This window comes from Oryza sativa, chromosome 10 (assembly GCF_034140825.1).
Source record: "Oryza sativa Japonica Group chromosome 10, ASM3414082v1".
Taxonomy (NCBI): Eukaryota; Viridiplantae; Streptophyta; class Magnoliopsida; order Poales; family Poaceae; genus Oryza; species Oryza sativa.
In genome coordinates, this window is record NC_089044.1 from 17602947 (window position 1) to 17617479 (window position 14533).

The 14533-nt window shown below is 38.0% G+C and overlaps 1 protein-coding gene and 1 pseudogene across 1 annotated transcript; both read left to right on the forward strand.

The window, feature by feature from the left end:
• The first annotated feature begins 1963 nt into the window (after positions 1 to 1963).
• Positions 1964 to 7052, forward strand: LOC4348813 (uncharacterized). Its single transcript, XM_026020676.2, has 7 exons — positions 1964 to 2096; positions 4688 to 4902; positions 4994 to 5373; positions 5456 to 5728; positions 5860 to 6191; positions 6277 to 6455; positions 6597 to 7052. Exons 2-5 carry the CDS (start codon positions 4693 to 4695, stop codon positions 5918 to 5920), a joined length of 924 nt encoding a protein of 307 aa, XP_025876461.1. The 5' UTR covers positions 1964 to 2096; positions 4688 to 4692; the 3' UTR covers positions 5921 to 6191; positions 6277 to 6455; positions 6597 to 7052.
• Positions 7053 to 8558: 1506 nt separating this feature from the next.
• Positions 8559 to 11322, forward strand: LOC136353557 (uncharacterized; annotated as a pseudogene).
• The last annotated feature ends 3211 nt before the right edge of the window (positions 11323 to 14533 follow it).

Genomic DNA, 14533 nt, shown 5'->3' on the forward strand with positions numbered 1-14533 from the left:
GCATCGAATCTCAGAGCCAACACAACCCTCACAGCTTACGAAGTCGGAGCCTGCAAGGAGCCAAATCGCCGGGATCTAGTCGAACCAACTCGAGCACGATCTCGCCGGATCCGTCAAGTTCCATTGTTCCCTTTGTAACCTGTGTTTTCCACCATATAATCCCATATCAACTGGATTAGGGCTATTACCTATCAAGGGGCCTGAACCAGTATAATCCTCGTCTTTTGTTTGCTTGATGTCGTATTACGTAGATCCTTGTACCAATGTACCCCAATACCCTCTATATCCGGTCTACGGGTACCACCCGTCGACAAACTGCGAGACGAATCTTTTGAGCCTAATTAATCCGTCATTAGCAAATATGGGTTACTGTAGCACTTACAGCTAATGATGACGTAATTAGGCTCAAAAGATTCGTCTCGCAATTGCAAACTGTGCAATTGGTTTTTTTAGTCCATATTTAATGCTCCATACATGTGTCTAAACATTTGATCTGACAGAAAAGTTGGAAGTTTGAAAAAAAAAGTTAGAATCTAAACGGGCTATGTAGAAGTAGTATAGTTCGAAATACTCTTTGATGATTAAACCCAAAAGGAAAATAGAACTTTTATTAAAAGTCCTTTGAATTACTTTTTAATTCATTTCGAGTACAAAGTTTAGTTTATTTTTTCTTTATAATATATATATATATATATATATATATATATATATATATATATATATATATATATATATATATATATATATATATATATATATATATATATATATATATATATATATATATATATATATATATATATATATATATATATATATATATATATATTATTTTGTAGTACAAATATTTGTACTACTACTCTACTACTGGTAGTACTAACGTTGTGTTCGTTCCTCTGGTTCCTAACCCTCTCTCTCATTTTTCGCTCGCACGCTTTTCAAACTACTAAACGGTGTTTTTTTAAAATATTTTTATATAAAAGTTGTTTAAAACAATCATATTGATCATTTTTTTAAAAAAAATTAACTAATACTTAATTAACCACTCGCTAATGGATTGCTTCATTTTCCATGCTAGAGGTAGTGTTCCTAACCATGACAAAAGAACCCAGCCTAATGGAGGAACTTTCACATTTTTGGGCTGCTGCCTTCGAATGTCCAACAAATATCGGATGAAATTTTAGATTCTGATGACACGCTTTTTAAACTGCTAAACAGTGTGTTTCGTGCGAAAACTTTTTATATGAAAGTTGCTCTAAAACATCAGATTAATCCATTTTTCAAGTTTGTAATGATTAAAACTCAATTACACGTTACTACCGTCTCGTTTTGCGTGAAACACTTAATCTTCATCTTTATTATAGCACCACCTATATCTATTTGTGGATTACTCGTTGTACTAGCAGTACATACGTTAGTACTACCTTTATCCTAAAATATAGCAACTTTGGCTATGAATCTGGACACACGGTTGTCCAAATTTATAACTAAAAATACTTATATCTTGGGACGGAGGAAGTATTTAGTTTGGAAAAATTTTTAGATTTGATTATCACATCGGATATATGCACATACATTTGAAGTATTAAACGTTGTCTAATAATAAAATAAATTACAGATTCCGTCCGAAAAAGGCGAGATGAATTTATTAAACCTAATTAATTCGTCATTACTGTAGCAAATATTTAGTGCAGCCGAGTACTCCTACTCCTGTAGTTGTAGCTAGTAGAGCCCATGCTGCCCTGTACCGCGCCTGACCGCGCATGCGAATAGCCGACGCAGTCCTTTAGCACAGCTGACAGTGACAAGACAAGGCGATGCAGCCCTAGTGTCTAGGAGTACTGTACCTAGTACCTACGAAGTACTATGGAGTACTCAAATCTGACAAGAGTTGTCTGTTCGCTCGCTATTGGTATTGGAGGAGCAGTACTACCCAAACCTACCAGTCTACCACGAGAACTTAATACGCCCCAATAAAATACTGTACTACTCCACCACAGTCCACAGACGGCCTCACGCCCTCACCCCATTTGTTCAGCAGCACATCGATCGCTCATTCGCTCCCTTCCAGGGGAGCACGCGTCGATCGGTTGAAGGTATTCTCTTTTCTGGATGGATTCTCTACTGACTACTGCATCCCTCCTCTTCTTCTCCTTCTTCTTCTTCTTCTTCTTCTTTTTTTTTTCATGGAGCTCGATCCATACATGTATTTTGCACATTCTTCTCTCTCTCCTTTTTCTCGAACTATCCCTGATTCCTGTTGATTTCTAGTTCTTTTATCCCTATTTCCTAACCCAAACCATGCATCAAATAAGGAAATTTTATTTTAAAGTGAAGCAAAATGATGATAGTAAGAACTATAGAGTTTATAATGGAAATAAATTTTATTTTAATTTTGAAGTATTTAAAGTGTACGGTGGTTTTTTTAATTCCCGTTGTAATTTACAGCCATTTAGCTACTACCCTTGCATTTGCAGCCATTTAGCTACTACCCTTGCATTTGCATGTTTGTACTAGTAATAGTTATCCCCACTACTATATCCTTATATCATGCAAGTACTGCAGCTGGGTGTATGTATCTATTAATCACATTGATAATAATATGAAATATATATGGTCGATCATACGCTATTTTTTTTCTGATAAATATGGCAAATAAACGTTCCGCTATCTCTAGCTTCGACGCATCACGCCACTATGCCGTGAATATAAGAGCTTATATCTATTTTCTTGCGGGGAAAGTGCTTATATATCTATTGTCTGCATTATACACGCACAACATATTAACCTCCCTAATTAGCACCGGTTTTGAGTTAATCCTTTCTTTCTGTATACTAAGTACTTACAACCTACTAAACATTTACTCCTATAAATGTGTGTCCACGCGTGAGGCCACGTTATCGAGGAACTCATCCAATATCATCCAATAATCTGTACCGTTCCTGTTTATTCTCGCCTATCATGCTGTAGTTATTTATTCCTTAATTTATTGATTTTGCTTTATACATTTTCCCACACAACGCTGGAGTTGTCGTCTATTTATATCAACAATTTTCACCGATGTCAAAAGGAAAAACATCACCTCGCACTAAAAACTAGTTTTTAGTAGCTTTTTTTTAGAACGCCATTAACCTCAAGCTGAGCTGCGTTTCACTACTATACTTATTTGACATGCGACTAATTTAGTTTATTTACTAGTACTACCATATAACAGAGGTATACTCCCAGCCCTCCACTTTTAAATCCTCGAAGTTCTACAAATAGCATAGTTAATACATTCAATGTGCATGTTAAATCAGTGTAGTATTTCCCACAGTATATATATGCAAATCTTATGAAACACTATTTTTTGGGGGGAATGTTTTATAATATACTAACAACTATGATATGCACATTTTTTTACTATAGATTAATAACGGCACCCTAGCAATTAATAGAATGAGTAATGCAGTCAAACATTAGTGCAAATAGTTAGTGAACATAAAAGTACTGTCCAAAAATGTGTTGTGTGTCTGTGTTAAAATGTCACCAGTCGTAAAAAGTACAGTACAGTACTATGCTTTTACAACTTTTAGCAAATACATGATGATGAAATTGAATAGTCACATTTAAGTATAGAATAATCAACCAAAACTCGTTTTTGACCTGGAGGGAGCATGTGTGTATATATGTCAATATATACTACGGAGTAGATAGGTTGACCACGTTCATGAATGCATACTAGAGTAGTACTACATAACAATTCATGTAAAATTGTTTTAGAGAACAAACACCTAGATATAAATAAAAATAAGAAATAATGAGGTAATTAACTTTAGTATTTAGTAGTAGAGTAACTTTTAAGATGCATGAATAACTAACTAGGCAATTAAGCGGTTGGGGTAAGCATGTAATACAACATGGCTTAACCGTTGCTTCAAAGTATATATCAAGTTCTTTGTTTAGGAATCTCAATTAGTAGTCACACATGATCTTTTGCATGCATATATTGCACAGTTTTCTTCTAATATATTAACATTTAATCTTTTTGCACATTCACAATAAAAAATGCACAGTATATATTCTTGTTGAAACACTAGACAGATATTGCACAGCTGTTAATTATGCGCTGATCATCATCACTTAATTTTGTGCTGTCTCTTTTTTACATGCATGGAGATCGATCAAATATATAGTATTTGCCAATGTTGATTTTCTAACTATATTTTGCAATCGCTAGTCTTTTACTTGTTTGAAAAGTTGTGTACACTCTAATTCTAGAACTTCTTTTGTGTTTAGGAGATAAAATGGAGAACAAACATGTGTTATATATATATATATATTTATTTATTTATTTATTTATTTATTTTTGTTACTAGGTTCTTAAATGAAAATATCGTTTCTTCGTTTTGCGATCTAAGATGCATATTACATATATAAAAGATACTGGCATACTGGCATTTCTATAGCTTAGAAAAAACAAATTAGATTCGTTCTCAACACGAAACTAAATTACACAGCCAGTGTGCATATATAGGTTGTGCATGTTAGTTTACTGATGCTGAATCACGCAGTGGCGCAGTATTAAGTTTTGGGTGTTCATGGCACTTATAACACAAATCTACATAATGTTTTATATTGATCATAAAAATGTTATAAGTGCCATGTTTGGATTATTCTTGTGATACGGTAACATCATCACATGCAGGCGCCATGGCTAGTAGAGGAAGTGGAAGTGGAAGCGGAAAAGGAAAAGGAAAAAAAGCAAGTGGAGGTACAAGAGGAAAAGGAAGAATGCCACTAGATGGAGAAATCACTGAAAGAATTAGCACGCTGCGCATGGCAAATACTCCACGCACTGAACGTCTTAGAAGAAATTTGGCATCACTAGTGTTACGCCAGGCGCTTCAGGGTGTATATTCGGTACAGAAATTGTCACTCTTACCAGTAACTGTTTTCTCATCAAGTGATATTCACATGCATGTACCAAGTTTATTAATGTTTTTGGTTCTAGGAAATTCTCGGCGGGTATATCCAATCATATGAGTTGGACTATCAGGATCAGGATGGATGCTCGTTTGTTCAAGGTAGAATTTTTATGGAGTCACCACGAAGTGGAGAAGAAGGGTTCATTCAACATGATGCAACATTTGTTGTCATGGATGAAGATTATGAAACTGGAAGGATTATGGCCCAAAAGATCTATGATACCACTATCAAGTTTCATGGATACAACGATGTCATTGCAGATATCTATCTAGTTGCCTACTGTGAAACACTTGGTAAATGGGTTATTGGATATGAGCCTTTTTGCCAGTACTGGCTTGAAAGTACCCTTGCACCATTTTATGAGAGTGATACTACAATTTCAGCATACTGGAGAGATAAAATCAGGTGATTATTTATACATCCAAAACTCTAATTTGTTCATCAATACTGTCTTTTTTTTAACATACCCACCTGTTTCATTTTGCAGGGAAATGACTGAAAGCATATCATATTTATGCACAAGAAAAGTGAGTCATGGTGGATTAGCAAATCGAGAGAGTTATGTGCTTGACTTGGACTCAAAATTAAAATTGATTAATGTGGCAAGGTATTCAACTGATGGTAGCACAACTCGTGACGATGTCGTGGACTTCTTTGACCTTTTATGCACGGAAGACAGGATTAATGCTTCAGGGAATGGAAATGTGGAGTGGGAAGGATTTGACTACTTGATCAAGTCTAATTCGATGTATAACACCAGGTATGCATGTGCGCGTGTATGCAACTCGATCTTTCTCTCCACCGTGCAATCAATCGATCGATTACATTTTTAATTAGTGAATTTTCCTTCTCTCTAGCTTGCATAAATGTGCTCATTGATCATGCATGCAGGTTCGGCGAGTGGAAACAAGCAAATATTGAACCACCCAATTTTGAAAGACCATTCAGCTGAGAAACTGGCATGTTATTTAAGTATTCATAAGAATGCCCAGGGAATGAATCGAGCATCGTTGACAAATTTTTCCAATGCACTGCTCTGTAAAATACCTGATTACGCTGGGTATACCAGCTTGGAAGAGTATGTCATGAAGTCCTGTGGCTGTGACTTGTGTTATGACACTGTTGCCTGTGTCACCCCTCCCCGCAGAGTTTACATTGACATAATCTATTTCATAAGGCATCTGGTTGAACATGCTGGTGACAGAAAATACAATAAGACTATGGTATGTGATTGTTGCACCTTTTATATATTATATATAACTCACAAGAAATAATGTCCTGACTCTTATTTTCGTTGCCAATTTCTAGTTGCATTGGACTGCTGACGCAATATTTGACAAGATATGTGGGATGTTTCCTGGCTTTATGAGCATGGCCTACTCGGTTCAAGCAGTGAACCCACGGTATTGGTCTAACAACCCGGAGTGGACTAAACTCTTCCGTGAGGCGGAGGAGAACGGCATTGAACTTCCAGATGATTCCTACTAGTAAGCAACGGGTCTTGATTACTCCATTAATTTTGGATTGGATTCAAACCGACCTAGCTAAAATAATACAATTGCTTGCAGATCCCAAGCCATATATATGGAAAAAATATTAACGACACACACTTTGTCTACTCTTGTTAGGTGCTCTTGCTGATCCGAGGACAGATCGATGGTAGCAGCCAACTTGAAGTCGGTACGTATGTAAGTTCGTCGTCCTGTGATCCTTGACGAAGCAAGTTGAACCAACCATTAAATAAATTAAGTTAATACACCATCTCATCTGACTGATGGTGTAGTAGTCTCAGTGTGCTAGCTAGTGCCAACGCATGCAAAGCTATACGCTGTGTGTGTTGTAAAGCATAAGCTAGCTAGTCACGCTCTCAGCTGTTATTTGTCGTTCTAGCTATTTGATGCGGCATGCAGTCACGAAGACTATGCAGCTTGATATGTATGTCGCAGTATTAATTAGTACTATCTTAGTTGAACCTAGCTTGTCGGTTGATTTGTACTCTATGTCGCAGTACGTATCACTACGTACTCTGCTTCTGTCTCAGTTGAACTTGGACCTTAATTATTAATTAGCTTATTGTGTGTCAATGTTGAAATCTTTCTTTTCTTTTTCTTTTTCTAGAAAATAGGTAAAACCTGACGTCTGCATCCAACTAGACCGGATGTACACATCCAAATATTGAATTCTTGATAGTGGCCCTCTAATCTTGCATGCATCTCGATCGGTATATATTTGATTATCTGATCTGGGCGCTACAGTATCCGCACTACACTGCGTCTTCCTGCATGCACAGTAAATTGCATCTTGGATCATCTTTTATTATCATTATTACAATTTAGACGGAGTGTAAACCAAACCTTTTACTTTAGACCGAGTATGTTTGTGTGTTGTTTCAATTTGGGGTCTCTGTCTTCTTCTTCTTCTTCTTCTAGCTCCCTTTTCTCCATATATATAGCTCTCACGGTACGCACATGGAGGAAAAGCTCGGGTCATACGTAATCAAGGTTGAGCATATGGGTAGGACTCATCTCCTTCTAGGTTCCTCCATATAAGGCCTCGTTTGGCTGTTTGTGTTTCGATGTGGAACAGGCCCCAAACCCGCCCTTCCGTGGAATGCAGCCCACGCCTGGATCAATTCCCACATCCGGCCCAAATGTGCATTTGGTTGTTCGTGTATTGCTGTGTATTGCGGCTCAATCCATGCCGACCCACGGGTGAGAGAATAATCCTCACCCGAGGCCTGGAACTCTCTCGCGTGCACACCACAGCTCGCGACTCCTCCTGCACCGCCGCCGCTTTCTCCAAGCCGTCCACCGCCTCCTCGCTGTCCTGCTGCGCCACCGGCGCCGCCGCCGCTGCCGCCTTCTCCGAGCTGTCCACCACGTCCTCGCCATCCTCTTGTGCCGCCGGCGCCGCTGCCTTCTCCGAGCCGTCCACCGCCTCCTCGTCGGCCGCCGTCGTCTGTCGCCTCATCGTCGGCGTCGCCTCGGCAGCCTACTCGCTTGATCAAGGTTAAAAGTCCTCTCCTCCTTCATCTCATCTCATTTTCTTTGCCCATCTTCTTTCATCCACTTGTTTTGCTGCTAGGACCTTCAAGATCCGGAAAGTACAGCCATCCTGCTAGGGTTTGACGATCTGCAAGAGAAATATTGGAGACTAGGTATGTCAATGCTTGGAGATATGCAAAGTACAGCCATCCTGAAGGGAACAAAACACAATAGGGAATCACTAGCTTCGATCTTGTGTCAGTGCAAAGAGATTTTGAGCAGAAATAAACTACAACTAGTAGTTCTCCTCTACACACTGCTGAGACTATACCACCACCACTGCATGATATACAAATGTATAGCAAGCAGCACACATTACAGTATTTTACACTAACACCATTGAATGCACAAAAGAGCATACTAGCATAGTAGTATAGCACTTCTATTAAACAAAGTGAGTGTTCAGTTCATACACATGCATAATTAGCTTTAATTATTTATGAACATATATAGTGTTGAAACTAAAAACTAGAGTGCTAAAACTTTTTTTTTCTTTTGCTAACTACGGTCATCTTAAATATTCAGTATTCCTTCTAGTTAGAAGGTATGAATTCGCTAATTAGGAAGAGAAGAGATGAGGAGGATGAGGAGATTATTATGTTCTGGTTGCCTGCCCTATATCTTTTAACTAGTAATGGAGGGATAGAGAAAAGAGTAAGGCATACTTTAAGTCAGTACGGTGAAGAACAACTCAGAAATATTTTAGAGGGACATGAAAAGAATTGCCTTGTTGCATTCCGCATGGAGCCTAACATATTTAGAGCAATAGCGACATATCTTCGAACAGAACATCTCCTACGTGACACGAGAGGTATTACGGTAGAGGAGAAACTTGGATTTTTTTTCTTTACATGATATCTCACAATGTGAGCTATGAAGATCTACAACATGAATTCCATCATAGTGGAGAAACGATTCACCGGCATATTATGGCGGTTTTCAATGTAATCCCATCTTTGACCTATAGATTTATCAAGCAACCTACTGGAGTTGAAACTCACTGGAAGATTAGCACGGATCAACAGTTCTTTCCTTACTTCCAAAATTGCTTGGGGGCTATCGACGGAACACATGTTCCTATCACCATTTCTCAAGACCTTCAGGCCCCATATAGGAATAGAAAGGGTACCCTAAGTCAAAATGTGATGTTGGTTTGTGATTTTGATCTAAATTTTTCGTTTATATCATCTGGATGGGAGGGATCTGCAACTGATGCTAGGGTTCTTAGGTCAGCCATGCTTAAAGGATTCAATGTGCCTCAAGGCAAATATTATCTCGTTGATGGTGGATATGCTAACACGCCATCCTTCCTTGCACCGTACCGTGGTGTTCGATACCATCTGAAGGAATTTGGGTGTGGACAGCAACGACCAAGAAATTATAAGGAGTTGTTCAATCATAGGCATGCCATATTGCGGAATCACATAGAGAGAACAATTGGTGTTCTTAAGAAACGGTTCCCTATTTTAAAAGTTGGAACGCATCATTCTATTGAAAACCAAGTGAAGATTCCAGTTGCCACAGTGGTGTTCCACAATCTTATACGGATGCTTAATGGGGATGAGGGTTGGTTGAATCACCAAGGAAGCAACATATCTCCAGAACAGTTTATTGATGTCCCTGAAGGTGACGACGAATATAGTAATGATGTGATGTCCCTTAACAGTCAAGTAGATGATGGAAACGCGGTTAGAGATATGATAGCCCTAAATATGTGGAATGACTATAGTCATAACTCGTCTTAATAAATGTGAGTCTTAACTGGTCTCATGAAATGTTTTGCTTCTGTATTTGCATCATGATGTTTTTGCATGCTTAAATTTGATAACGGTTTTTTTTTGTATTCGCAGCAACAATGTTTGGAAGAGGGTCCCCAAAGTTCAATTTAATCCAAGCTGCAGCTGTCCAAAGAAAGCCATCTCCAAAGATTTCAAGACATCAAAAGAAAAAGACATCGCCAAAAGGTATGGGCTTTTTCTTGTCATGTTAAATGCACATATGGGCTTCTCAAGTTCAGTAGGTTGATAGATTAAAAACATGTAATTATCTGTAGCTTATGTGTGCTTCTCTATTCCAGCAGTACTTGATTGTTCAAGAGCTAGTTGGAATGCATGACTTGAAAAAGCTTTGGTTGACCTACTACATGATCACAACAACGACTGCTATAGGAGTCAGAATGGGTGGTCCACAGAAGCATGGAACTGAATAGTCAAATCCTTCCATGAGAAGTTCCCCTATGTCAATTTTACAAAGGTTCAAATTCAAGACAAAGAGAGAGAGAGAGTTGAAGAGGGAATATAGAGTTCTAAAAGAAGCGAGAAAACAAAGTGGTGTGTCCTGAGATGATAAGCTGTGCATGATTGAAGGAGATGAAGCTGTTTGGAATAACATTATTATTGTGAGATTTCTTGTCTCTCGGTGCTGTTAATTCTTGTTAAATTCTTAAATATAGTTCTTGCTTTAATTTCATTTGCTAATTACTTTTCTTTCTGGTATTCAATAAACAGTCTCATCCTAAGGCCAAAAAAATTCCGGAATAAATCTTTCCCATTGTTTGAGGCTTTAGGAGAGCTATATGATGGTATGTCACCATTGTTGAATCTTTATTTTCCTACCAACCAAGCATGTTCTATTCAGTTCTCCTAAACATTACTTGACTTCACTTTCTGTTGTAGGACATACTGCCGAGGGAACCATGAACTTCACCTCTATTGCCCCTTCCCAAGTTCCTATCACACAGCCTTTTCAAGTACCTGTCACACAACCTTCTCATATTCCTCTCACACAGCCTTCTCAAACTTCTCAAGCTACTGTCACACAACATTATATGGGAGAAGATGAGAATTTCCCTTTTGACTCTCATGTACACAATGCTGAAAGTGATGATGACGACCTGAGAATAGTGGAACAGCCAATTGCAAGTGATGCCGCTACAAGGTCAAGAATGGGAAAAAGAGTTGCAAGTGCAACAAACAAACATGCTGGTACAAGTGACAAAACAGAAAAGGCAACACAAAGGCGTCGCCAGGATGGGAAAGTTGTTGAGATGATGGGAAAATTTCTGGAATTTAAAGAGAAGCAAGCCGAGACTGAAATTATGCAGCAGGAAAGGGCAAGAAGTAATGTGCATGAGGATGAGTTCCCGATCCCAGTATGCATTGCTGTTGTGGACAGCGTGGAAGATATGTCGGACGATGAGAAGGTCCTGGCTTATGATGTCTTCAAAGATCCACAAAACAGGGCCATTTTCATGACTGCAAAAGACTCTACACGACTCAAGTGGTTAAGGAGGAAGATTACAACTGCGTAAATGTGGTACTGCTCCTTCTGTCTTGTTATTGCCTCTATGAAACTGATGAATATATTAATTAGTACTACACTTTAGTCATATTAAACAGTTGGATTTTGTTTGTTGTATCACCTAAAACTTCAATTCAGTGATGCTCAGCAAAACTATTTTTTGGGGGTAAATGTTGAGCAGATTGGCAGATGATACATTTGTAGTTTTCACATTGTAGCATCACCTGAGATGCAGGTGTATTATTTATGCTAAAAATGATGCTCATTATGCCTTACATATTATTCATGCTCTTTTGTTTTTTGGTGAGTGTAAACTTTTATATACATATATTCTAATATATTATTGTTGCTCTCTCCGGGTGAGCAGTACTGGGCTCTGAAAGCATGATTTGAATTTGCTGAATGAATGATAACGCTGATATGTATTATTTATGCTAAAAATGATGCTCATTATGCCTTACATATTATTCATGCTCTTTTGTTTTTTGGGGAGTGTAAACTTTTATATACATATATTCTAATATATTATTGTTGCTCTCTCCGGGTGAGCAGTACTGGGCTCTGAAAGCATGATTTGAATTTGCTGAATGAATGATAACGCTGATACTTGGAGTGAGCTTATCTATTCAAATTTGAAGATGCACAAAGTGAATTTGTTTAAATGTACTACATCAGTTCCAAAATATAAGCATTTCTACTTATTTATCAAGATATAGCTTGTAAAATGCACAGTTAATTTCATCTTGCTCCAACTTTTCTTAGTCCCTTAGGCTCCGTTCGTTTGTGTGATATAGGGTGAGAAAGCACCTCGTTTTCCGCGCGCACGCTTCCCAAACTACTAAACGGTGTGTTTTTTGCAAAAATTTTCTATAGGAAAGTTGCTTTAAAAAGTCATATTAATTCATTTTTGAAATTTAAAATAGTTAATACTCAATTAATCATGCGCTAATGGCTCACCTCGTTTTGCGTATCATCCCAATCTCCTTCTCCTCAAACACACCCTTGGTGCTCTTGTCCTAGGAATTTGCAAGCTTCCTTATTAGCTCTTTTCTCTAGTTTCTCTCTGTTGCTAGCAGTCAGTTTGCCACGGCAGATATGGAGCCAATTAATCTTTTGCCTTGTACTCTGTTTCAGCTGATGCATGGAAAAAAGATGCAATGGAAAGTAGGGAGATATGCTGCTGTTGGAGTTGTCTATCTTTTGCTTGGATGTTTCATGTCAAAGAAATTATTCATAGATGGAACACCTAGTAGACTTCAAATTAAACCTCTATGGTAGATTTAGCTATCAAAGTTATTTATTATTGTCATATATGCTTGGATGTGTATGTCTGGTGTGTGCTGTTTCTACCTGGAAGATTTGTGTTGAATCAATTATTCTAGATCACCTATAAATATTTCATGGATCAGTAACATGTTCATCCATGCGCATGCATGTTAATTTCTCTATTTACTATGTGAAATTCTACTCTTGTGTTTTTTTAAAAAAATTTAAAGCAGGATTTTTAGAATTACATATGGATATACATGTTGGATTTTCTATTCTGGTATTTTATTTCTTAGGTTTTTCTGTATTTTTTATATTAATTTTTTACTTAACAAACGAGACCTAAAAGGTAAATCTAGCTCTGCCCAACTCTTCATGCATACCACTAGCTTAGCTAGCGCTACGTACTTGCTGTGGAGTCAAACCTAGGCATCACCGGTCGAACCACCAGCCCCCCTTTATATTAAATCATGCTGTGTATTGGGTGAGCGGTGTGGATTCACTCAATACACGAGTAGAACTATTCACACATGTATAATATACACGGGCAGCCAAACGAGGCCTAACTAAACAAGCAAATTCAACCTATAAATTAGGAGAGGGCACACACACACAAGTATTTCTGCTGGGCCTACTACGAGTAGCATACCCCCTCCGTCGACGCCAAAAAAAAGTTTAATTTTAGAGATGAAAGGGAGTAGTACATACTAACGACAGACACGCTAGCTGTCAGTTGCTGGACTAATGATAAGAATTAGCCAACATGTTGCAGACAGCCACTCGACCTTCGCTAGTGCCCACCTCCGCACGTGCCGCGCCTGCCCACGGCTCGAGCTCAGCCTCGGTGGGCGGCTAGCTGCTCTGTGATGGTTTGTGCTTGCGTGCTCCGCTTCTGCTGAGAAGAGACCTGGCTTGAGCTGTATAGAGGAGAGAAGGAGAGAGTCAAAATTGAAACATATAGTATGATGTAAAGATACCCGGTTCAAAATGAAAAGTTTGATTTACCCTGATCCAAGTTGCTACATTGGTAAGAAAAAAAAATAGCCTAAGATGCAATTTACTTTTAATTACTACCTCCGTTCCAATATAAGTGTAGCTGTGGATATTCGTGCCCAACGTTTTACTGTCCGTCTTATTTGAAAAATTTGGAGAAAATTTGAAAATATTTAGTCACACATAAGATGCAATTTACTTTTAATTACTACCTCCGTTCCAATATAAGTGTAGCTGTGGATATCCGTGCCCAACGTTTTACTGTCCGTCTTATTTGAAAAATTTGGGGAAAATTTGAAAATATTTAGTCACACATAAAGTACTATTCATGTTTTATCAACTAATAGCAACAAAAATACTAATCATAAAAGATTTTCAAATAAGACGAACGGTCAAACGTTGAACGTGAATAGTGCAAAACTACACTTATTTTGGGACGGAGGGAGTATGGGCCTGTTCACTTTGAAGCCATTTTCAACCTTACCAAATTTTGGTAAAGTTACCCAAAAAAAAGTGGCTATATTTAGTTTGCTGCCAAATTTTAGTAACTATATAAGAAACCTACCAAATTTTGGCAAGTTTCCAAAATTTTGGCAACTATGCCAAAATTGTGGTAGCTAAATTTTGGACATAGATCCTCGGCTCATCTGCTGTTGGGCATTAGGCCGTACGTTGTCCGTTCATGAGAAATAACTATATATATGTCTGTCAGTCTATCGATCTATCTCTATATATAATGGATAATGCCCGGCTGTGATGGCTTAGTTCTTAAATAGAAAAAAAAAGAGATTATCAGGAAGAAATATATTGCCCATGCTGCAAGAACATGCACTACAGTTGTTTAACAGTTGGTGTTGGGACAGAGGTAATAAGCTAAAATGTTTTTCTGTCAGAATCCAAGGAGTTCCATTTTTCTGGTATAAAGACAACAAACCAGTACTTACCAGAGGGACCTTAGTAAA